This window comes from Nematolebias whitei, chromosome 9 (assembly GCF_014905685.2).
Source record: "Nematolebias whitei isolate Nwh7 chromosome 9, NemWhi1, whole genome shotgun sequence".
NCBI lineage: Eukaryota > Metazoa > Chordata > Actinopteri > Cyprinodontiformes > Rivulidae > Nematolebias > Nematolebias whitei.
The window spans coordinates 3,437,872-3,464,112 of NC_056506.1; the positions used below are offsets into that span (position 1 = coordinate 3,437,872).

Here is a 26,241-nt window from a genome sequence, read left to right on the forward strand (position 1 = left end):
CAGAATGTTCAAAACAGAAACGAGATCATCCATTTTGGTTGTGTGTTCTTTTCCAGCTCTTCTTCTAATACGCGTTAGTGGTGATTAGTAAAGAGCTTAACGTAGCACTAGCGCCACCAGCTGGTAAGACGCGTTGATATTAATGATCCGTCCACTAAAGGTGAACTATGGGAACTGTGGAGACAGAAATAAACCGGTCCCAAAGGAACCGGCCTAAATAAGGCCCAATAGGGTCTTACAAGAACTAGACCTGTAGATAAGGGACTTTAGGGTGCATTCACACCTGATAGTCCAGTAGACTCGGTTCGGTTGGGGACCAATATTCATGACATTTTGTTACATTTGAGCTGGTGCGTTTGCATTCACACTGCACTGTGCAGTCGAGTCAACCTGTTGAACCAACCTATCCTCCCCTCGCCTGTGGGGGCGCTGCACCAAGAACTACTGAAAGAAACAACACAAAAACCTCTGAAGTCACGTCTTCTTCTTCTGTAAATAAAAATAAAATGAAGTGGCATGAAGTTTTAGCAGTTTTAGGAGTTATATTTTGTCATTTTTCAACAATGGACTCAGCATGAGCAGAAGATGAGACAGAAGAACATGGAGAATATTGTTTTCACACAAGGCAGCTGACGGCTCCATATAAGGTCAGAGAAATGTGTGTTTGTTTGCTCTGCGCTGTACTCCACTTCCTGCTTGTGGAGCAGGGCCCGGTCTGTTTACATTCACACCGTACTGGAAACGCGCTGGAGTTCTCTTCTACCGGACCGAGACCTAGGTTTTAGCTCGGGCCAGAGTTCGCCTTTTTGTTCCGTGACAGAGTTCGATGGTGCATTCACACCTCCCCAAACAAACCGGACTTTCTAGGAAAACGAGCTAGAGTTTGATTAAAGCGGACTAAACAGGGCTGGTGTGAATGCACCCTTTTAGTAAGCGTGTGTGAACTGGAGCAGTGAGGGGGCTGTTTATATTCAGCGAGGGAGAAGGGGGGCGAGGGGCTGCATGAAGTGGGCTGCGCAGACGGGCAGGAAATGAACTACTGTACACTGTACACAGATTTTCAAGTCTTACAGTGAGAGGAGGTAGCACCGCATTAATAAAACAGCAGCTTATCATATCACTAAAGAGACTATCCTTGGCAGCTAACAGCCGTCTTGTTAGCCACTTTTTCTGCTGCACATCTACAAATAACAGAGCCATTATTTTTTTCATGTTCACCAGTTCTGCAACATGCTCTCTCTCCATTTTTTCACCAACTGTGGCTGCTACGTGCTGCTCCACCTGGAGAGAAGCAGGAAGCGGGGGGAGAGTGCGCAGGTAGGGGCTGGGGTAATGAGGGAGAGGAGGGGACCATGTGTCCAGAAAGAAGGCAGCCGAGACGGCGGATTTTCAAGCAGAACTATTTAGTTTATATCGATATGTCAATTTATATTGTGAATAAAATTATATTGATATTTTAAAAATATCGAGATATCACCCAGCCCTAATCTTGAGCTAAGGATATAATGGCATCAATAACCCGTTTTATCTGTAAGGGCTTATGTTCGTACAATATAGTGGAGGGGGAAGGATTTCAGGACTCGATTCATACGTTAGAGCTCAGATATAAAATTTTGTCCCGGCAGCATTTCACAAACGCATGCCAGCGTCGCATGCCCAAGTGAAGAGCCAAGTTGAAAAAGAATTGGCACATGTAGAACGAGTTGCTATTATTATACAGTATGTCAGGCAGGCTCCCATTCTCACTGTTTTTAAGGTTTGCTTAAAAACCCACTTTTATTCTCTGGTTTTGACAGTGTGATTTGTTTTTAATCCTGTCTGTACTCTACAATATTAGCCTTTTAGTTTTCTTTTTCCATATGGATCTACGTTTTTATCCGGTGTCTTCTGCTTGTTTTTTCCTGTACAGCACTTTGGTTGGCCTTGCTGCTGTTTTAAGTGCTTTATAAATTTTCTCTCTGTGCTTCGGTGAAGACAGACATGTCCTCCTGCGCAACGTCCCCCCGCTTCCCTGCTTTGCACTCTTTCATCTTGTGAACCCTTAAAGAGCCTCTTTTTTTCTGCACACCTTCCTAATTCGAAGGATTTTGATCAGCTGATCTCTCAACAAGATTGAAGATTGATCAACTTCTCCTGACAGGGGTCAGGGTAAGGAGGACCCTCGATGGAAACAAACTGGATTTATGATAACTAGATTCTGCTGTTTGGCTGGTGAAATCTGGATTGTCTACAAATTCATGTAGATGCGTCGAAGCTTGGCAGCGCTCAGACTGAATTATGTGGAGCTGCATCGGAGGGCTGGAGAAGGCGGTTATCAGGACTGTGAACTTTTTGGCAGCAACCATGAACGGTGGGAATAATCTTGGAGAAAGCTGTGAGCTCAACTTTCAGCGTAAGGAATCAATTTGGCTGTTTGGAGTCACCATCAGAGAAATGTACCAGTGAGACTTTAAAAGGCAGAACCAGCAATTCATGAGTTCTGCCTGACCCAAACTGTGTCCTTGACGGCGGACTTATCTCAATTCCAATTCTCAATTGCGGACAACTTCTCTATCTACCGGCTCGACAGAACGGCAGTCTCAGGAAAGTCTTGCAGAAGGGGCATGTGCTTTATGGGTAACTCTTTGTAGGCAACAGATGCAGGTACTTTAACTACTCACTGCACACCAGTCTTGGAGCTGCTAACTATTAAAGTCCGACCCTAACCCTGTGCACACAGATCATCCAGTTCATTTCTCAGAGACTGAACGTTTGAGAGCAGGACTGAGGGGAGAGGGGGGTTTGCCCTGGCGAGTCCTGCACGAAACACCGGCTCGCTTCCCCCCCTCGTTTTCCTTTTATGGCGCCCAGGTAAACAAACCTGGGGGAAATGTCTGCCGCCGAGTCCCCAAAAGTTGGCTTAAGCTCGTTACTCGCGGACGATCGCAACTCGAAATGTGTGTCACGATTAGGGGTTGAACGAGTATATAATTTTTAAACTCGACATTAACATAATAAAACCCGAGTAGAACTCGAGTATTTGATGACGTCATAGATCTAAAGATACAAAAATAAATAAATAAATAAAACCGCAAAAAAAGGTAATTATTTACCCAAAAAAAAGACCAACAAAACATTGTGCAATATGCTCCTACCATTTATCATACTGCAAATAAGTCACAGGAAAAACTAAACTATTAGTTATTATTATTAAACTGCAAACGTGAAGAAACGCAGCACGTCAAAAACGAAACTTAAACCAAAACTGGTTCTGGTGGATTGGGCCCGGTGTTGCACCATACTCTGTGACCTGCAACAGTGCAACACCGCCCCCTACGGTCACACGTTGTCACATAATATGACGTCATTACGGATACCCGACTTTACTTTTTTAACATCGATAGATGTCCTAGCAATCGATGTGTAAATTACTCGAGTACTCTATTAATGCCCTAGTCACGATTATACTTGAAGAATGGGAGTGCAGTGCAGATAGAAAAGGTAATAAAAAACAAATACTTTTTTAAAAAAGCGAGTCAGCATGGAGCTCTCATTAGTGCGGCTGTTCTGCGGTGCTCATGATGTCACAAGTGTCTCGTCACAACCCAGAAAGTCCCCCCGGCTGGGATATGACTGGCTCGATTAGTGATTTAAAATCAGACAGAGACAGCTTTAAGACTGACTGGTGTTTGATGTTATTCTACAGAACTGTTGTATAAAAGTGTCATATGTTTCCCAATTAAAACCTGATATTTTAAATCAGTCTATTAATTTTACAGGAATCTTTAGATTACAACATGTCCAACGTTGTCCTACCTGATGGTTGAGGTAGAAGTCTCTTTGCCTACGTCCATCCTGTGCTCTCCCTCTTGGATTTGCTGGGACCAATAAGGATGTAGCCAAGCCACGCGGGACACATGACCAGCGTATACCATGGGCATTATCCAGTTTTCTATACTCAACTCACTGGAAACAGAAATGATCAAAGATAGAATGGTAATTTGACGTGAGGCCATACAAACAAGATGACCTGTCATAGACATTTGACAATTGGACAACAAATGCCAGCTTGAGTGGGTTATAGTATATTGAACATTGAAAAAACAAAGAGTTTTGTCAAGGTCTTGGTGAATGTCTTGACAATCATTTAACAATAACATTTCTTAACAAGTCTTTTAGCGCCAGACTGCCAATAAATCGGTGAATGAAAAATTGTATAATGTTATTGATTTGTGCAAATTGTGAAGGACATACTTGTGAACCCAAGAGTGTTATGACTGCTTGAAAGCAGGAATGTTTTATTTTGACTGCTGGACCATAAGACCTTTTGCTATCAGAATAAGCTTTATTGTCATTGTACCGAAATACAACAAAATTATGTTCTACAATCGTCCAAAGATGGGCGGAGTGCACGTAGCTACTGCTACGGGAGCGCAGTCTCTTATTCTTTTCAGAATACTTTTGCTTAGATGAGAAATGGGGAAGAAAACATGAGGAGAGAAGGTATGAAAAAAAAAGGATCTCAAACCATGTCTTAGACAGGGCACGGTTTGAGGCACCAAAAAATTCTACCACAGCAAAGCAATATAAATAGGCATAATACATGTGAGGCAGGTGAAAGCAATGAGTTTTAAGAGAAAGTCGGAGCATAGTCCAGAACCCCCCTCAGCCATTGTCCAGATAAGAGGTGTTTGTTATAATCAGCTCGGTTAAGGTTCTGTCACATGTCCACTGCCTTGGGGAAGAGAGGGGTGAGGAGACAGACAGAGCGTCTTTGTTTTCATAACATCCCAGGAGGAATTGAAATAGTCTGCTTCCAAGGCCGGAGCCACAGTTTGGGTCAGAGAGAACTCGTAATTTGTAGTTCTGCCTTTTACAGTCTCGCCATTACATTCTCTGACGGTGACTACAAACAGCTGAATTGATTATTTACGCTGAAAGTCAAGTCTGATGGCCAAACCCATGGCCACACTCTAAAGTCGGTAACTCTTGCATGCACCATTTATTTCTCATCCAAACAACACTTTAGTTTGCAATAAAATGTTTATTGGTTGGTTTAGATACATTTGTTCTATCTGTAAGCGCATACATTTAGTTTACTTATGTATTTCAAAATATCCTGATGCATGCTCAATAATCCAGGTAGAAAAATCTAAAAAAGTTAAATCTGGTCAAAAATGTAGACCTCCACAAGGCTGGAAAGGGCTACGAGGCAATTACCAAGCAGCTTGGTGAAAGAAGATCAACAGTTAGAGCAATTATTAGAAAATGGAAGAAGCTAAACATGACTGTCAATCTCCTTTGGACTGGGGCTCCATGCAAGATCTCAACTCGTGGCATATCAATGATCCTAAGAAAGGTGAGGAATCAACCTAGAACTACTTGGAAGGAACTGGTCAATGACCTTAAACTGGGTTTCTTTTTCAGAAACAGATCCTGTCTAACTCTGAATGCTAGGAAACACCTTGTAACTGTGACTTTCCTTCCCTCCATTGATTATGGTGACATTATTTACATGAACGCTCCTACAAGAGCCCTACAGATGTTGGATGCTGTCTATCATGGTGCATTAGGATTCATAACTGGCTGTGATTATCATACCCACCACTGCACCCTGTATTCACTGGTTAACTGGACATCATTTACTTCACGTAGACTCTCCCACTGGTACATTTTCATCTTTAAATCACTTCTTGGTCTACTGCCTTCATACATCTCCCCTTACATGTCTCTGTGTGAGTGCAGCTACAGTGTGCACTCTCAGGACTTTATGACCTGCAGTGTTCCCTCAGTGCGGACTGAACTTGGCAAAAGGGCCTTCTACTCTGCTTCAGTTTCCTTGAATAACTTGCAAAAAGATCTGAAGCTCTCTACTTTGACCTCTCTAAGTGGCTTTATGAATCTGTTGGACTCCTGGCAGGGACCAATGCAGACATGTTCCTGTTTTTAGTTTTCTACATTTGTCTTATAATATAGCAGTTTTTGCCATCTTATTTTAATTTGTATATATATATCTATTTATATATATACATATATATATATACATATATATATAGATATATATATGCCTTTTTATAATTGTCTATTGTTGTCCATTGTTGTCATGATTCTTTGTTGAAATCAGATCTCTCTTGTAAATGAGTCCTTGAGGCTCAATGGGATTAACTTGTCTAAATAAAAGTTGAATGAAAAAAAAAATGGCGTGAGACCAGTTAGGTTCAAGGATCCTTGTCGCAGCAGGAAGAGATGTATATCGTAGCCAATACGTCCTGCTTTCCTTAGCAGAAGACGCACAGTATCCAGCCGTGGTAGTCCAACAGCATATAACTCTTCACCACTTGCTCTCGCCAAGATCAGATGTTTCTCTCTCTCCCTCTCTGCTTTGCTTAGCGCTCTGTCTGTCTGTGAAACTGCTTGTGAACCTCTCTTGCATATCCTCCGAACCATAATTATGGACTTGTTTTGATCAGTTGGTCCCTCAACTCAATTTACAACATTTCTTCAAAGAGAAGACAGACTTTAGGCAAGTCAAATTGTCCTGTTGGCACGCAGCTGGATATCTCATCAACTGGAAGATTTGATGATGTGTCTATCTCTGCTGCCATCTGTGGACTTTAAGGACGCATATTTAATTGGATTTACGATAACTGGTTCCCGCTTTTTGGATTTGCTGGTTGCTGTTTTTTTCTACAATGAAAGAAGTCGATGGCAGCAAATTTGGACCCTGCTTGCCTTTATGATGGCTTGGTTCGTGTCTCGAGGACCCGGACTCAAATGCTTTGGGCTGAATGGATCAGATCTTGGGGATTTTACTCAGTCACGTTCCATCGGTGTGGCCATGTATTTTGAACATTTCGGAACCGAGTCGACCAACACAGACTAAAGGTAAATGTCATTAAGTTCTGCCTGTCCCCAGAACAACTGTGTGTTTATCTAAGTTGGCTCCCCTTGGCTGGCCTTGAAGGCCACCTTATCTGAATTTGCCTGGAGTACATGTGATCTGACGCTAACCACCCCCTCCCTGAGGAATTTCCAACTGATAACCAGATGGAACCAGCTGAATAAACTTTGTGTCATCATTTCAGGACTCTTGGATTCTCATAGATGTTATTCTTGGCCATTCCTCGACATACCTCGAGAATGTTTATGGATCTCACCGGAGGACATTGACTGATTTTCCATCCTTATCAGAATTCTTACAGTGACTTCGAGAGAGAACATTTATGAACATGCTGACCCCCCCGCAGAATGTCTATGTCACTATGTGCTTGTTTGTGCGAGGTGGTTTTTTTAATATTAGAGGGGTTTTGTTTTTTTCAGGTAGGGAAAAAAAAAACAGTCTGATAGGAATTTTTTTCGCCTCCAACGTGTCCAGTTAACCACTGTTTTTTGTTTGTCCAAACAGGTCTCACTTGTAAATGAGTCTTCGAGGCTCAATGTGATTTATCTGTTTAAATAAAGGTTGAATGAAAAAATAATTGCTTCTGAATTGACTGAGTGAATTGACTCAGTGAATCTTTCAAGGAATTCCAATACTTTAATAAAGCTATGTCTTAATGCTCTGCTTCATTACCTGTCAGACTTCTCTGACCCAGACACAAAACATACCTGAAGAGTTTCTCCTTTTTGAACACTGTGTCTGCACACATGTTCACAGAAATAAGCAGGTCAGGGTGGGAGTCCAGGTGGACCAGATGGATGTTACCGAGTGGGAGGTGTCTGGATCCAATGGCTCGATAGATGTGACACACCACCTGCAAAAAAAAAAAGAAAAAAATTGTATTAATGTTTTTCACCACCATTTGCAATGGAACAAAACTATCCAACCTAAAAATATATCTTCAACTAATCTGGCAGCAGACTGGTTTGCACAAAATTATAATTCAGTGAGATTTTTCTTTTTGTACTTAAGGCTTTCGAAGTGATGGTTGGTGATTTTAATCACGTAAACCTGAAAGACACTGCCAAGATTTTATCAGCATGTCACCATACCAACACTGGGAAATAACACACTAGACCGTGTTTATACAAACATACAAGACACATAAAAAAACCGTACCCCGCCCCCACCTCGGCCTCTCTGACCATATCTTCATCTTTATGGCCCCTGTCTACCTTCCCCCGCTGGCACATTCCAGACCCACACAGAGGATCATCAACGTGTGGCACAACGATAGCGAACCTACTGAAGGACTGTTTTGCAAGCACAGACTGGCAGATCTTCAGGGTGGTCACTGTAAATGAGAGAGAACTGGATATGGAGGAATCTGCTGTTCTCAGATACATCAGCAAGTGTGTTGAAGATGTTACCACCACCAGGACTTGTGACATGTTAGCCAAACCAGAAACCCTGGCTGAAAGCAGAGGTCCATACCCTGCTGAAAGCCAGGGATACCGCCTTCAGGTCTGGCGACTAGTGCTGAACAATTAATTGCATTTGCGATAATATTGCGATTAGGGATGGGACAGATCCAGTATCGGCCTCCGATACCAGCATAATTTGCGTATCTGATATTTCCGATCCAACCTGCAGAGATTTCCGATCCGTGATGCATGTTGGCTTCCAACTATGGAACAGATTTCCTGAACGGAGGCGTGTCTCATGAACCCAGAGTAATAAGACCGGGCTCACATTCAGAAAATCCATTTCATCGTTTGTAGCCAACTACAACGTGAGGAATGAGATAGTAACACTGTGGCTAACGGCTAACCAACTTTTCATCGAAATAGGTGCACTGTGTGAAAGTATTTTACACAATCTCTATCTACCCAGTGGAGTTACCACCTGAGTCATGGCTAAACCCCACCGCAGCCTCTCCTCTAAGGGGTATTACAAACTAAATCTAACACTTGAGTATTACCCAGAGTGACCTTAGGTTAGTTCCACTTATGGCTGTGTTGAAGGTGACTTACCCAGATTTGTTAACAACCTCAATCTGTGAGCCACACCCTTATCTCACCCCGTGACTCACCCAACCTAGCAGTCAGGGTTGGATTGTCGTCCACAGGAAAACTCACATTCACGGCCGCCCACCTTCGTTGTAGAATGGCTATTCTTACTGATCTGGTTCTTTTTAGAATCTAGGGATAAGATTCCAGGATGTTGTTTAAATATTCCAAGCTAAAAAAAACTTTTAAAATCTCCCTATTTTGTTAGAATTGAACCAAGCTTCTTAAATCCATGAACACGAGGTGGTGAAATGATAGTCCAGATTTTTACGTTTTATGCTTTGCTTTAATTAATGATTTACAGGGGGACAACGTGATATAGGAATGATTATTTTGATGCTTTTATGACAATTTATACTTATTTTATACTCATTTTATATGCAGCTTATCTGTGCAAATCAGGCCTGTACTGCAGATGTGTTTTGGAAGAATGAAAATAAGCCTCCGGGGGTGCTCTTGCCGCAAGATCTGGCCCATCTTGCGGTTACAGTGACACGGAGTTTGATGTAGACAGGTCTTTCATCCAACCACGACCTTGGGTTTGAAAGACATGTTTTTATGAGCCATCGCTCTGCTGTACAAACTGCCTTGATGATGGAAAACATGTTTGCTCTGCCCGCACGTCACCCAGTCAGAGGGGGAGTATAAAAAGTGTAACACCCAGAATTAGAGTTGAAGTCTGCTCTGGATTCTGGATCCGATGCCCAGCTGAATTGATGTCACATTCTCACTCGGACTGAAAACGGCTTCCTCGGTCTGGTGTCACGGTGAGGGGTTTCTACATCAATGCTTGATTTGTACTGAATGTACGTTGCTTTGCTGTATCTGTGGCGGTTTAATAAATGACACTTATTATTCTAGCAGAAAACAGCCTGAGAGTTTCTTTTGAGAGTTTTCATTCATTGCTCCGACCTTTCCCCTAACCTGTATCTATCTTGTTAAAGATAATTTCATAGAACTTTTCTGGCGTCACGAACAGGATAGCGGGAAGGCTGAGCAATGAAAAAGGAAAAAGAGATTAAAGTTGATTAAAGTTGAGAAAAAGTTCAAGCAGACGCCTGAGGAGGCGTGAGCTGAACGGAAAAAAAGTTGATCCAGACGCCTGAGGAGGCGTGACTGGAACAGAGAAAAAGTTGTACCAGGATGGGAAGAAGTCCCATCCCAGTTGTTAGTGTTGTGTTTGAGAGGTGGGAAGAAGTCCCATCCCAGTTGTTAGAACAATTCTCTGAAAGCAGATAGTCTGGGTGATGTTTTGACCGCTTTGCAGGCAATAGAGGTCAGAAAGAAGGCACCAGTGACAGGGCTTCAGCGTTGTATGTGGATGTGTGCGGCAACCTGGGGAAAAAACTGCATGAGGAAAGTCAGAAAATGCAATCACAGGTTCAACGGAGCAAACAAGAATGTGAGGACCGCCTGCTTGTTGAATGAACGGCACATTCAGTTGTTCGGTGCTCAGTTTGGGAGAATGAGCAGGGTGGCTGAGGGGGCGGTGGAGCAGGTGTCCCGGTTGAAGCGAGAAAAATTCAAGAGAAAGAGGCGCAGTGTGTTATCTAAACAGGTACGAGCTTTTGTTGCCACAATAGATGACAGATGGGATCCGTCGAGTTGGGACAGTAACATCTGGGGAGACAAGGAGGTTGTTTACTTGTCTAAAATATATAAACAACAGACTGCACAACCCACAGATGCTCGAGTATCTAGGCTGTTGGATAAAGGTGGAGGTCAGGTAATGAATTCAGCGCATCGAGTCAGAACTTTGCAACACTCGAGACCGTCGTTTGAAGCTTGTGCAGAGGCAGCCCGACAAATGTTTCCTGGAGTATCGGATTGGTCTGATTTACAGGGGCATTGGGTGACCCTAGGGGAGTGCGAGCAGAGATTGGTTCGGCTGTGTGTAAGAAATGCGCTCGCTGTGCGTTGGGTAGTAAATTATCATCTACATGTTTTTTCGAGGACTGATGTTCGAAGCCGAGTGTTGGAACTGGGTGCACTCGGAGATTGGAACACAGAGCTGAAAACCGTGAAAAAAACATTTAGTCAACCCATGGGTCGTGGGCCGAGAAGGGACGGCCAGAAAAACATGCAGGAACCTACTCGTTCTGCTTTCTGGAGGGCATTAATACAGACAGGAGTGCCTCCAGCTGAGATGGATGGTGTGTCAGCAGAAGAGCTGAGGGCTGGAAGCCATTATTTGGATTAAAAGGGCCAAAAGTAGAAGGTCCAGAAGTTGACATCAACCTTCTGAAAGCAGATAGTCAACATTGAACATCAAAGGTCTAGAATTAGAGAGCCCAGATTTTGACATTAAATTAAAAGGCCCCAAACTTCAAGGTGATATTGATGTTAAAATGCCAAAGGTCAAAGGAGAAATTAAAACACCTGATGTTGACATGTTGACCCAAACATTGACATTGAGGGCCACAAAGGATGAATTAAAATGCCTAAAGCCAAGACGGTTGAAGGGGAAAAGGGTGGATTTGAAATGTCTAAAAAAAAATGTCATCAGAGCACTTAAAGGGGATGTGTTAAGCTGGCTGCTTTGAAGGAAGTGCATCATATGTTGTTTATAAATGGTTCATCTGCAGCTGAAGTTTTGACGGCATCTAAAACAACTCGAAGTATCTAAAAATATCTGAGATGAAAAAATTCACCATCTTGTTTTGCAGTTGTTTCACATTTAAAGTAAAAGTTCAGCTCTTTTCAAGAGGGGTTCTGTAGAAAAAGTTATGAACAAGTAATATCTTACCTGCTGCACATAGGCTTTAGAACAACCTCAGTTTGGAGAAACTGATGAGCTAAATATTCTGAGTGGGGCCAAGACCAGAAGAAGGATTTCTTTTTAATAAATAAAAGTTAATTGCTGACACTTTTTGCATGAAGTGGTTATGTATGAAGAATTGTTTGATTAGTTGTAGAACAAGATTGATAACATAAAACTGCAATACAGTAATGTGAGGCATGTCAGCATTAGAAAAGAGGGTCACCACAGTATATGCAGGGACAAATAGAGAAAAGGGACCATATCAGATCTGGCAGATGGATTTCACTGGCCCTTTGCCATGTCACAGGAGTGTAGATATGTATGTACGGCTGTAGATACATATTCAGGTGTGTTAGTGACTCATCCTTGTAAATATGCAAATCAGACATCTACTTTAAAATGTCTTAGTATGATGAAATAATTTTATGGGGTTCCCCTTCAGATACGAACAGATAATGGGACCCATTTTACTGGAAAACAGGCGAAAGACTGGTCAGATGAAAAACATGTTGAATGGATTTATCACATTCCTTATCATCCACAAGCTGCTGGGCTGATTGAGAGAATGAATGAACTGTTAAAAGAAATGCTGAGAAAATTAAATGAAAAACATGATTTGACAAACTGGAAAGTAAATTTGTTGCAGGCTGTGTTTCAATTGAATAACAGACCCATTGCACCACTCCTCTAAATCGAATGATCACGGTTTACAATACTCCAGAAAAAAAGAACCAATTAGTATGTGGAAAATTGATGACAGAGCAGAGCTGCCTGTCAAAGCAACTCCTGGATCTGCTGGACTAGATCTGAGGACTCTAGAGCCAGTGACATTGATTTCAGGTCAAATTCAAGTTATAAAATTGGTCTGGGTCTGCAATATCCTAAAGGCAGGAGAAGAAAAATGGGTGAATGTATCTGTAAACAAGTGTTATATAAGAGAAAATTAATGATTCTTCCTCTATCTATAAGCAGTACTTTTTGCCTCTACAGCTTGATGTTTCCTTGATCTTTGCTGACTGGACGGTCGGGGCCGCCCAGGAGTCAACATGGGAGAAGCTGGTGGCAGGTGCCCATCAGATGGGAGTGCAGGCTGTTTGGGCATCACGTGCCTTGTCGCTGATGGTCAACATCTCATCAGCAACACCAGGACGTGTCTTGGAGGAGGATCAGGTGTTCACGTTTGGTTGAAAAAATGCAAGCAAGATCAGAGTGCAAAGTAACCTCACATGTTTGAAACACAAAAAGCTGCCTGATAGGGCACAACTGACTGTCCTATGTACAAGTGTCGGGCACGCTACAACAGGAAAACCATCCCAGTGATATCTAAGGGATGTCAGATTAGAATTATGTGGAAACCCCACTGTGTAGCATGTATAAGAATGGTACATGTAAACCAGATAAAAAAAAGAACAAAGTTTGACTTTACTGCCAATTAAACAAAGGAGGAGGAAACGTGCTTCGTTGGCAGTTACCCAAGTTGGAGTCTGGATGCCATCAGTTGTCATGACTCAAGAAGAAACGGCCAAAATACTACTAAAAGAAATAAACTGGCAGTTGAAGATGTGGGGGAGCACAGAAGAAGTGCTCTCCAACATAACTGAAGCTTTGAACTTGTTTTCCTGTGTACCTTGCAATTTTTCCATGCACAGCTGCCAGAGGGTGGTGACCACATCCAATCACCACGAGTGGAGGAAGCTGTGGAACATTTCTAGTACATATTGGGTAGTTGTAAAACCTGAATTGACAAAGTGTACTGAATATACAGTATGTGTGAATGTTATTGGGTTCAGTATCTTGTGAGCAATGTAACTACAATGTGCAAGTATCATATTTTACCTGTACAAGGATACTGGTTTTTAAAAGTACAAGGTGAGTGGTTTGAGCCACAGACAAATCTCACGTATGACATGCAATTATGCGAGACAGCTGATAAAGGAGTGGTATGTATGCTGAAAATAGGTCATGTTAACCCATGTTTAACCAAAGACGAGGTATTGTGGGATTGGACTCATGAACTAGCTAGAGCAACAATAAAAAGTCATCCTCAATTACCTAAGGTGCCTTTCTCTGGATGTGTGTATGGTGTACATCTGTGAACTTGGAACAACCAGACTTATCAATTAACTAATTATAGTTCCACCACTCGACTAACAGAGGTACAATGGCAAACTTTGCACGTACCCTGGCGAGTCTCCCTAGACAGTTTCAAATGCGCATTGAATGGGTCTACAGAGCTGAAACGAATGATTGAAGCTCATAAGTCTAAACATGTCTGATCTAACAGTGTCCACCTGCATTGCTCAAGGAAAGGTTTTACATGTGGCTAAACTAATAGTGTAGGCGTCGGCTCACCATTGGTGGGATGTATTCGCAGGAATGTCATCTACGGCGCAAAATATATGCAGTATCTCCTTTGCTTGTTTAGTGAAAAGAAGAACAACTAGTTTGATCTATGTATTTCTGTATAACTTTGTGTAATTTGGGAACTTGTTTTTATATTAGGAGGGTTAAAAAGAATTAATCAGGAAATTTATAATACAGCTTGGTACATGGTTTGGTAGGGAAAAAACTATAGTCACACTCGAACCTGAACACCTACCAGATGTTTTGATTTATAACTATCGTGTCAGTGGGAATGTAATAAATCAAACGTTCCAGGGGTTTGAAACTCGTCTGGATTTTCTTAACTTTGTGAGTGAGTTTATTCAGGATGAAGTTATGAGGTTATTCCCAGAACAAATTCAATTTCAGGGGAGTGATTTTCAGAATTAAATGTCTAAATTCCCATAAAAGGCAAGGGTGGAATGATATAGGAATGATTATTTTGATGCTTTTATGTCAATTTATACTTATTTTATACTCATTTTATATGCAGCTTATCTGTGCAAATCAGGCCTGTACTGCAGATGTGTTTTGGAAGAATGAAAATAAGCCTCCGGGGGTGCTCTTGCCGCAAGATCTGGCCCATCTTGCGGATACAGTGACCCGGAGTTTGATGTAGACAGGTCTTTCATCCAACCACGACCTTGGGTTTGAAAGACATGTTTTTATGAGCCATCGCTCTGCTGTACAAACTGCCTTGATGATGGAAAACATGTTTGCTCTGCCCGCACGTCACCCAGTCAGAGGGGGAGTATAAAAAGTGTAACACCCAGAATTAGAGTTGAAGTCTGCTCTGGATTCTGGATCCGATGCCCAGCTGAATTGATGTCACCTTCTCACTCGGACTGAAAACGGCTTCCTCGGTGTGGTGTCACGGTGAGGGGTTTCTACATCAATGCTTGATTTGTACTGAATGTACGTTGCTTTGCTGTATCTGTGGCAGTTTAATAAATGACACTTATTATTCTAGCAGAAAACAGCCTGAGAGTTTCTTTTGAGAGTTTTCATTCATTGCTCCGACCTTTCCCCTAACCTGTATCTATCTTCCAAAAAAGTTCAATCTAGTCCTCTGGACATTAAAAAAAAAAAAAAAAAAAAAAAAAAAAACAAAGCAAAAAAATCTAGAAACGTTTCGTCTCTCATCCAAGAGACTTCCTCAGTCTGAGGAGCTGTATTCAGCTCAGTCTCTTAAATAGCACCTTCTCAGAGTGGATCAACCAGTTTGCTGCTGACAACCAAAACCAGCTGATCACATGCTCAAGAAGGACCATCAGCCTAACAATGGATCATTAGCACCTGATGGCTGTTTACTGTTCACAGAGGGCTGAGTGATACTAGCAATCACAGCATTGTAAGAGGGGGACAGTTGAACCCGGAGGCCTCCACCCCTGTTTAATGATGGACGATTTCTTGTCACAAAGATGGCCTCCTTTACTCCTCTCTCAAACCATTGTTTCTCTCTGTCCAGGATGTGAACATCTTCATCCTTGAAAGAGTGACCGCTGGCCTGGAAATGAGTGTAGACTGCAGAATCCTGGCCTGATGATGTTGATCTTCTGTGCTGGTCAATCCTTTTGGCCAGTGGCTGTTTAGTTTCCCCGATGTAAGACTGATCACAGCCCTCCTGACACTGAAAAGCATACACAGCATTACTCTGTTTGTGCCGGGGGACTGGATCTTTGGGATGAACCAGTCTTTGCCGTAATGTATTTTGGGGTTTAAAAGCCACTGGGACGTTATGTTTAGAAAATAAACGTCTCAGTTTCTCTGATACCCCCTCAACATACGGAATGACCACTGGTCTGGGTCTGGGTTCCTCCTTTTCACCTGATGGCTGACTGGAGTCCTGTTTGGGTTTCTTCTCTGCTTTCAGGAAGGCCCAGTTAGGATATCCACATTGCTCTAGAGCCTGTCTTGTGTAGGATTTCTCCTTCTGCCTGGCTCCCGAGCTAGTGGGGATGCTGTCTGCTCTGTGATACAGAGTCATGATGACTCCTAACTTGTGCTCCAAAGGGTGATGGGAGTCAAACTGCAAATACTGGTCTGTGTTGGTGGGTTTGCGGTACACCTCGGTTTGCAAATGTCCTCTATCAGAGACTGAGACCTCACAGTCCAAGAAAGCCAACTTGCCTTTTTTTACATCTTCTCGTGTGAACTTGGTGTATTTATCCACAGAGTTGATGTGGTCAGTAAAATGTTGGACTTCCTGAGATTTAATTTTAACCCAGGTGTCGTCTACATACCTGCACCAATGACTTGGTGGTGTCCCTGAAAAGGACGTCAAGGCTCTCTTTTCTACCTCCTCCATGTACAGGTTGGCAACAATAGGAGAAACTGGAGACCCCATAGCACACCCATGTTTCTGCCTATAATATTGCTCCCCATATGTGAAGTAGGTTGACTGCAGGCACAGTTTCAAGAGTTGACACAGTTGTTCTGTGGAAAGTGTGGGCCTGATGCTCAGAGTGGTGTCTGATTTTAATCTTAAACTGACCACCTCTACTGCATCATCAACAAGAATGCACGTAAAGAGTGATGTGACATCAAAAGAGACCATTGTTTCATCAGTCTCCATGATGACATCCCTCACCTTATCCACAAAGTCCATGGTGTTCTGTATGTGGTGTTCTGAGCTGCCAACTAAAGGGATGAGTACAGACGCCAGATGTTTGGAAAGTCCAACATTTTACTGACCAGTATTTGCAGTTTATTGTTTAACAAGCTGTTAAAATACACCAAAATGCAGGAAATGGCATCTTTTTTATTCCAATTTTTCTGGGGGAGGACACACGGACCCTATATTTAAATATATACTATATTACACCACTAGATGTCACTGAAATGAACCTTTGAATGAATGAACCCAAGTTCAATACAACTGGCAAAGTAGTTCAATACTGCTTTATTGCTTCATTTGGCCATCACTAGTACGTAACCAACGATTTGTTTGCTTTATTGTTGCAATTTGCACTTTAAATAAATCTGATATTGTTTAATATGAACCAGACTGATTTACAGCTTGTGTTCATTGAAAAATACATGAGAAGAAGACATTGAAAAATAATAGCATATTAAATTGCAATATTGCGGTTAAAAAAAAAAATCACAATTAGAATATTTTCCAAAATCGTTCAGCGCTACTGGCGACTCAGGAACTGGGGAGGACAAGGAAAATGCTGGCTGCTGGTATGAAGGGTACATTCACACCAGCCCTGTTTAGTCCGCTTTAATCAAACTCTAGCTCGTTTTCCTTGAAAGTCCGGCTCGTTTAGGGAGGTGTGAACGCACCATCGAACTCTGTCACGGAACAAAAAGGCGAACTCTGGCCCGGGCTAAAACCTAGGTCTCGGTCCGGTAGAAGAGAACTCCAGCGCGGTTCCAGTACAGTGTGAATGTAAACAGACCGAGCCCGCTCCACAGGGTAAACAAACACATTTCTCTGACCTTATATGGAGCCTCAGCTGCCTTGTGTGGAAAAGAATATTCTCCATGTTCTTCTGTCTCATCTTCTGCTCATGCTGAGTCCATTTTTGAAAAATGACAAAATATAACTCCTAAAACTGCTAAAACTTGATGCCACTTCGTTTTTATTTTTATTTACAGAAGAAGAAAAAGAAGAGTCTTCAGAGGTTTTTGTGTTGTTTCTTTCAGTAGTTCTTGGTGCAGCGCCCCCACAGGCGAGCGGGGGAACAGGTTGGTTCAACAGGTTGACTCGACTGCACAGTGCAGTGTGAATGCAAACGCACCAGCTCAAATGTAACAAAAGCTCATGAATATCGGTCCCGAACCGAGTCTACCGGACTATCTGGTGTGAAAACGACCTAAAAGGCCGAGCACAGGAGGGAACCCGGTAACATGTGACACGTGTGCAGACGCCTGCTTCAGTGAACTTGTGTTCTTGAATAAGAATCTGAAGATTGATCGGTGATCAGGCAGCTGCATGGCTGTTCTGATCAGAAATATTTTCAGGCACAACATTTGTCAAGTTGTGGAAGTAATAGCTGCTCATTTAAACACAACATGTTTTTTGTTGTATGTTACATTTATGCAGCTCAACAGACCATAAGCTTTTATTTATTTATTTATTTATTTATGGAAGTGCACAGTCTGCACCTGCACTTTAGTTTTGAGGTGAATTTTGTTCAGTATTTTGTGCAGATTCTTTCAGCTGAAATAACAGAAGGATACTTTTTATTTTTTATATGTTTGAGACTTAATAATACTTTACTAAATAAAGTAACTTGAGTAACATTAACCCTCGTTGTTTATTTTAGTTTGTGTAAGGGTCCCACTGCCTGCAGCCTGCCTTGCTGATGGCCGCTGATTACCAACACCTGGCGGCCATCAGCCTGATGAGCCTCTCCATCTACTTAAGGCTGCAGTCCGGTGTGACTCAACGCTGGAGCATATCACCTCTTATGATATAGTACTGTTGTGAGGCAAATGTCTTGGTGAAAAGAATTGTTCACCTTTTGCTCTTTTTTCCAGTTTCATGGTTCCTCATGCTTTTTGGATTCCCTCATGACCTGATCTGGATCCCTTGGCCTGTCAGGTATTCCTTGTGCCTCTTTGCCTCCAGTTGCCAGCCTTCCTCGTTCCCCTTTGGACCCTTGTTGGATTTCCCTCTGCTGCTCGCTCTCCTTGGACTGAAGGACCAGCTCTCCTCCTCGGGTTTGGACTGTAAGGATAAACGCTCATTAAAACAAACCACTCTGGCCTTCCCCGTTGGACAACTATTAACCTGTCGTCCCTCTTTCCAGGAGCCTCTGTGAAGCAGCTTGTGGACGCTTTAATATCACTGTACATAATAAACACTGTTCTTTTGTATTTCCCCTGTGTCTGCCTTGTTCTGGGTCTCATAACATCTGGGTTCCCCGCGCACTCCTAACAGAAATGCTCCAGCCACAACAGACCCAGAATGAGACCAAGAGCGAGCAGACACCCCCCGTTCCCGCGGAGAAGCGGATCGACAGGATGGACAAGGTTATTCATCAGGTGCTGACTCACCAGACCACGGTCCAGTCCAACCTTCAGGAGCTCGAAAGTATGATTTATTCCATAAAATATCAGCTGCAAGCTCCTGCCTCCTCAGCTCCAGTCGTTCCGCCAGCCCCCGTGGCTCTTAGTCCCACTCCTCCTGTCCAACAAATTTTCGTTAAACCATCTGAGTTCTTCACCAGAGACCCTGACCAATGTGGCGGCTTCTTGCTCCAGTGCCGACTCACCTTTGAGGGGGCTCCCTCCCAGTTCTCGTCGGACACGGCCAAAATCACCTTCTTCGTAGGCCAGCTCAAAGGTAACGCTCTCCGGTGGGCTCACTCGTTCCTCTTGAGTCATGATAACCCCCCTGCTTCCTATGCACTTTTCCTTCGAGAGTTTCGTAGGATTTTTGACCGTCCCCTGCAGGCTTCAAATGCCGCGAAGCGGTTGTTGAACTTACGACAGGGCCGTCGTAATGCCTCGGAGTTCGCTCTGGAGTTTCGGATCCTTGCTGCCCAAACAGGATGGGACGAGCCCGCCCTCCAAGGTATTTTCCTTAACGCTCTGTCTGATTTTCTCAAAGACCAGCTGGCCACGCAAGATGAACCCGAGACTTTCGACAAACTGATAGACCTTGCCATCTCAATTGATGACCGTTTCCGGGAGAGACGGAGAGAGGCAAACTACAATTCCCATCGACCCTCAACTTCCGGGTTTTCGACTCCTCCAGGTGAGCCCAAGCCTGCACCTCAGCACTACGTTTCCCATAATCCTTCCACTTCCGGGTTTACGACCCCTCGCTACGAGTCTGTTTCTCCAAAACAATCCCCTGTGAACTACAACTCCCAGTCTTCCTTGCTTTCTGGTCACAGCCAATCATCTTCTTTTCCCTCACGGGATCGCTCCCCCAAGCCTATGCAGGTGGGGCGCGCACAGCTGACTCCTGCAGAGAGACAGTGGCGTGTATCTGCCCGTTTCTGCATTTATTGTGGTAATCCCGGTCATTTTCTGCCCCACTGTCCGTTTCGGGGAAACGAGAACTTCCACCAGTAAAGCGGGAGTTACTGGTGGGAACGTCTGCGTTAACCTCCCCATTCAAACTATTACTTCCCATGGTCATTCAGACACAGAACCGTCGTTTTTCTCTCTCTGCTCTCATCGATTCAGGTGCTGAACAAAATTTGATTAGCTCCGATTTAGTTAGAGAGTATTCTCTACCCACTCGCGAGATTCCGTCAATTTCTGTCGCCGGCTTAACCGGAGACACGTTGACCCGTATTAATTTAAAAACCACCGAGCTACATGTCATAATCTCTGGAAATCACCACGAGATGACTGATTTCTTTATATTCAATTCTCATACACCCCAATAATTTTAGGTGTCCCCTGGCTTCGTAACCATAACCCTTTTATTAACTGGGAGCGTGGCTGTATTGATAAATGGAGCGACAAGTGCCTCAGCAACTGTCTGCGCTCCGCCGTTAAAGAGTTCCCTCGAGACATGCCTCCTCTAGAGGAGATCGATCTTACCTCAGTCCCTGCCGAATACCGCGACCTGGCGGCCGTCTTTAGTAAGCAACGCGCCTTGTCACTTTCTCCTCACCGTCCCTATGACTGCGCGATTGACTTATTACCTAGCGCCCCCTTGCCGTCAAGTAGGCTCTACAACCTTTCTGGTCCCGAGAGAGAGTCTATGTCTGACTATATTAATGAATCTCTTGCCTCAGGCATTATTAGACCCTCGACCTCCCCTGTGGGAGCGGGTTTTTTCTTTGTTTCCAAAAAGGATAAATCACTCTGGCCATGTATAGACTATCGCGGCTTAAATAATATAACCATTAAGAATAAATATCCTCTTCCTCTCATTGATTCTTTTCAGGAACAGTTACAGTCTGCTTCCTGTTTTTCTAAACTCGATCTTCGAAACGCGTACCACCTCATCCGTATTAAAGAGGGCGACGAGTGGAAGACCGCCTTTCGCACTCCTTTGGGCCATTTCGAGTACTTAGTTATGCCTTTTGGGTTAACCAATGCCCCCGCTGTTTTTCAGGCGCTCGTTAATGACGCCTGCTCGACTTTATTGGTAATTTTGTTTTTGTTTATTTAGATGACATCCTTATTTATTCCCGCGACCCCGCTCAACACACGGCCCACGTTCGCACGGTTCTTCAGCGGATGCTGGAGAACCAATTATTCGTTAAAGCAGAGAAGTGTGAGTTTAACACCTCCACTGTCTCATTTTTAGGTTTTATTTTTGAGGGAGGTCGTTGCCGAACCGACCCTGAGAAGACCAGGGCGGTACTTGACTGGCCGACCCCCGAGTCCAGGAAGCAGTTACAACGCTTCCTGGGTTTTGCGAATTTCTATAGGCGGTTTATTAAGAATTACAGTCGTGTCGCCAACCCCCCTGTCTCAGCTCACTTCAACCGCCCCCGAGCCTTTCACTGGACCCCGGAGGCTGAAGCCGCCTTCTCAAGACTTAAGTCCCTCTTTTCCTCGGCGCCCATCCTCTGCCACCCTGACCCCGCGCACCAGTTCATCTTGGAGGTGGACGCCTCTGACACTGGGGTTGGGGCGGTCCTTTCCCAGCGATCTCCTCTGGACAACAAGGTCCATCCCTGCGCCTTCTTCTCTCGTCGTCTCTCTCAGGCAGAACGTAATTACGACGTGGGCAACCGTGAGCTATTGGCGGTCAAACTCGCACTCGAGGAATGGCGGCACTGGCTGGAAGGCACTGAGACTCCTTTTTTGATTTGGACTTACCACAAAAACTTAATTTACCTTCGGAACGCCAAGCGTCTGACCCCTGTCAGGCCCGTTGGTCGCTTTTCTTTAACCGCTTCTATTTTGTTCTGACCTTTCGCCCGGGCTCCAAGAACATTAAGCCTGATGCCCTGTCCAGGCAGTTTGCCCCTCCTGACTCGCCCGAGGCTTCTGACTCCATTATCCCTTCCTCTTGCATCCTTGGTTCTCTCTCTTGGCCCATCACCGCCACCGTTCAACAGGCCCTCCTCTCTGAACCTGATCCAGGTGGTGGTCCCCCCGGCACCCTCTTCGTTCCCTCCAGCGTGCGGTCCCAGGTGCTCCAATGGCTACATTCCAATAAACTTTCTTGCCATCCTGGAGTCAACCGCATGCTCTCCCTCACCAAAACCCATTTCTGGTGGCCCTCTATGAACAACGATATCAAGGACTTCGTTTCTGCCTGCCCTGTCTGCGCCAGAAACAAGTCAGGTACTCAACCCCCGGCTGGCCCTCTGCTCCCCCTCCCGACCCCTAGTCGCCCTTGGTCCCACATCGCCCTTGATTTTGTTACTGGTCTTCCTCCATCTGAAGGCAACACCACCATCCTCACGATGGTCGACCGCTTTTCTAAGGCCGCTCATTTTGTCCCCCTCCCTAAGCTCCCCTCTGCCCTTGAAACTGCCCACTTACTCACCCTCCATGTGTTTAGGCTCCATGGGATTCCATCGGACATAGTCTCTGACCGAGGCCCGCAGTTCATCTCCCAGGTCTGGCACTCCTTTTGCAAGTCGCTCGGGACGTCCGTTAGCCTCACCTCTGGTTACCATCCTCAGGCTAACGTACAAGCCGAGCGCTGCAATCAGGAGCTGGAGTCCACACTGCGTTGCCTGGTCGAGTCCAATCCTTCGTCCTGGAGCCAGCACTTGGTTTGGGTGGAGTATGCCCACAACTCCCTCCGCTCCTCTGCCACCGGCATGTCCACTTTTGAGGCCTCCCTTGGTTACCATCCTCCCTTGTTTCCAGATTCCGAGACAGACTGTTCTGTCCCATCCGTCCAGCATCATTTTAGGCGTTGCCGTCGCATCTGGCGCCAGGCCAAGGCGGCCCTCCTTAGGACATCAGCCCAGGCAAAACGGTTCGCTGACCGCCACCGTTCGGAGACGCCCGCCTACCAGGTCGGCCAGCAGGTTTGGCTGTCCACCAAGGACATCAAGCTGCGGGACACCCCTCGCAAACTGGCTCCCCGCTTCATTGGTCCCTTCCCCATCACCCGCATTATCAACCCCTCTGCGGTCCGCCTCCAGCTTCCCAGGGCCATGCGTATCCACCCAACGTTTCACGTCTCGCAGGTTAAGCTTGTCTCCCTCAGTCCCCTGTGTCCTCCAACTGACCTCCCTCCGCCACCCCGCCTGATCGACAACCACCCTGCGTTCTCCGTCCGTTCCATCTTGGACGTGAGATGCAGGGGTAGGGGCTTCCAATACCTGGTCGATTGGGAGGGGTACAGTCCTGAGGAGAGGTCGTGGATCCCCAGGTCCTTCATCCTTGATCCTAGCCTTATTTCCAGGTTCTACAGAGACCACCCCGAGAAGTGCCTCAGGTCGCCAGGAGGCGATTCTTGAGGGGGGGGGGGGGTAATGTAAGGATCCCACTGCCTGCAGCCTGCCTTGCTGATGGCCGCTGATTACCAACACCTGGCGGCCATCAGCCTGATGAGCCTCTCCATCTACTTAAGGCTGCAGTCCGGTGTGACTCAACGCTGGAGCATATCACCTCTTATGGTATAGTACTGTTGTGAGGCAAATGTCTTGGTGAAAAGAATTGTTCACCTTTTGCTCTTTTTTCCAGTTTCCTGGTTCCTCGTGCTTTTTGGATTCCCTCGTGACCTGATCTGGATCCCTTGGCCTGTCAGGTATTCCTCGTGCCTCTTTGCCTCCAGTTGCCAGCCTTCCTCGTTCCTCTTTGGACCCTTGTTGGATTTCCCTCTGCTGCTCGCTCTCCTTGGACTGAAGGACCAGCTCTCCTCCTCGGGTTTGGACTGTAAGGACAAACGCTCATTAAAACAAACCACTCTGGCCTTCCCCGTTGGACAACTATTAACCTGTCGTCCCTCTTTCCAGGAGCCTCTGTGAAGCAGCTTGTGGACGCTTTAATATCACTGTACATAATAAACACTGTTCTTTTGTATTTCCCCTGTGTCTGCCTCGTTCTGGGTCTCATAACATCTGGGTTCCCCGCGCACTCCTAACAGTTTGTAACGTATCAAATATGAAAACCAAGCAGTTTGTCACGGCAAAATGTTTTTACTTTATTTTAGAGAGATACTTCCAAACCCAAAACTACAATCATGACTGAATAACAACAAATTCAAAATATACATGTTTTTTCTGAAATGTTACAAGAAGCAGCCGCTTGAACTGGAACAGGTTGTGTCCTGAAGCTGCTCAGCAGTCCACGTTCAGTCAGGTCTCCTGAACACGTTCTTCTTTGTTGAAACATTTCATCTTTATCCAGAACACATTCAGTGTGACGAGCGCAACAGCTCAGTGAAGAAGCACCTTCTCATAGTGCAGAAACCAGTTACTGCCACAAACTGGTATTCACATGCAGGAGGAGGACATGAGCCGAACGCTCGTCACTGGTGCTGCTCGTCACTGGTGCTGCTCGCTACTCACCGGGAGCTCAGTGGCTCTTCCATGTTCCTGATGGAGAGCGAGGGACACCAACTACCACACGCTTGCAGTGCTGTTTGTTACTTCATCACTCAGCCCTCTGTGAATAACAAGCAGCCTAACGAACAACTATTAGGCTCATGTCTTCTTTTTACCTGTGAATGGTTTTTCTGGCTGAATATCAACGAACACATCGTTCCAGTGTCTGCCTCAGGAAAAGCCCCATCCACTCTGGAATGTAACATTTTGCTTTGGCTATTTGATGTAAAAACTGGTTTTGACAACTGAGGATACTTCAAAGATAAGAGGGGAGGATATCGAGGACAATGAAAACGTTATTTAAAAACTATTTCCTTTAAATATGGAAAAGACCATCTCAAACTGCTCATAGAGAGCAGAGCTTTTTTGAGGGTCAGACTGATTTATGAACGGGATGTGAGTAAAGAGACACTTTTTCTAACAACAACAACAACAACAACAACAACAACAACAACAACAACAACAACGTTTGAAAGAAGTGTCCATGACACTGACCATGAGATTAACAACACAGTTAAAAGTATGAAAAGGAACTTGTGGTTTGTGACTATATACAGCAATCATTTTGGACATAAAAGCAGATTCAGCTGCTTTCACAGCCTTCTGATTCTGTTAAGCAGTGAACCCTGCTCCAGTGCTGCGAGCCTTGCTGCTCTTCCACTTGGTTCAGCACTTTGGCTGGCCTTGTTGCTGTTTTAAGTGCTATATAAATAAATTGGTATGGTATGGTCTCTTGAACACATACAACATCTACCTTCCTTCTCAGCATCATGCCAGCCAGCTCTCTACCTTTGCCTGTCGTTGTCCCCACATTTAGAGCTGCAACCCTCAGTCCTACATTCTTCACTTTCCTCCTCTCCTGTCTGCTGACACTCCCTCCTCGTGCTCTTCCACTAACAGTGCCTGGTGTCGTGAACAGCGGAACCGCAGACACAAAGGTGCCGTTTCACACAAAATACGCGCCGTGTAAACAGCCCCAGTAAGTCCAGCCCAGAACCCATTTGCAGACGAACCGAGCCTTACTTCATGGTGATCCTCCACGATCCAAACGGGCAGCTTCTGGTAGAACCTTTTCCTCGGAGCAGAGCTCATGGTGACCGATGGTTCCGTCCAATTACAGAAAATAACCTGCTCTGAGCTGCACCGTTGGTGACGTCAGTCATACGGAAGTACAACTTCAGCCTCACCGGAAGTAAACCCGCGCCGCGTTGAGCGGCCTGGCCCGTGTCTTTAGCATAGATATCATATATAAACACATAAATATCTATACACATAAAATACAATGTATGTATAATGTATGACCTGTTTATATGATATCTGTGGGCTTGCCCGTGTGGGTACCCCATAGATTTCATATATTCACTAGACCCCTCATTGGCTGCTGCGGCGCGGGAATTTCGGCCGCCATCTTGGAGAGGTCGTCCTTTTTATTTGGTTAAATCAGATGTTTCAGCACTTCGCAGCTTATTTCTGTTCAGATCGACGGACTGTTGACGTCAGGTCTCGGGGGATAACTTTTCACAGTAAGATGAACATATCATTGTTAGTATTTTGTGAATATAATATTACTGTACTGTATTTATGTCCACCAGTTGATGTGATGTTCAGTGTAACACGGTGTTCAGCTGTAGTGGAACCAGAGCCCTGTAGAGAGAGCTGCGACACTCTTTGAACTCGCCGATACGTGGTCACGTGGTTCATGCAGCTCCAATAGTTCCAAACAGTTCATCCTGT

At 44.7% G+C, this 26,241-nt stretch overlaps 1 protein-coding gene across 2 annotated transcripts in view; it reads right to left on the bottom strand.

Moving 5' to 3' along the window:
- Window positions 1-25,636, bottom strand: part of c9h5orf22 (chromosome 9 C5orf22 homolog) — a 58,051-nt gene extending 32,415 nt beyond the window's left edge. For both annotated transcript variants that reach the window (XM_037681448.1, XM_037681449.1), the window contains exons 1-3: window positions 25,531-25,636; window positions 7,588-7,733; window positions 3,796-3,945 (exon numbers count right to left, since the gene is read on the bottom strand). In XM_037681448.1, the coding sequence (XP_037537376.1) occupies window positions 3,796-3,945; window positions 7,588-7,733; window positions 25,531-25,599 (365 nt within the window). In that variant the 5' untranslated portion in view covers window positions 25,600-25,636. The remainder of the gene's footprint in view (window positions 1-3,795; window positions 3,946-7,587; window positions 7,734-25,530) is intronic.
- Between the last annotated feature and the right edge of the window lie 605 nt (window positions 25,637-26,241).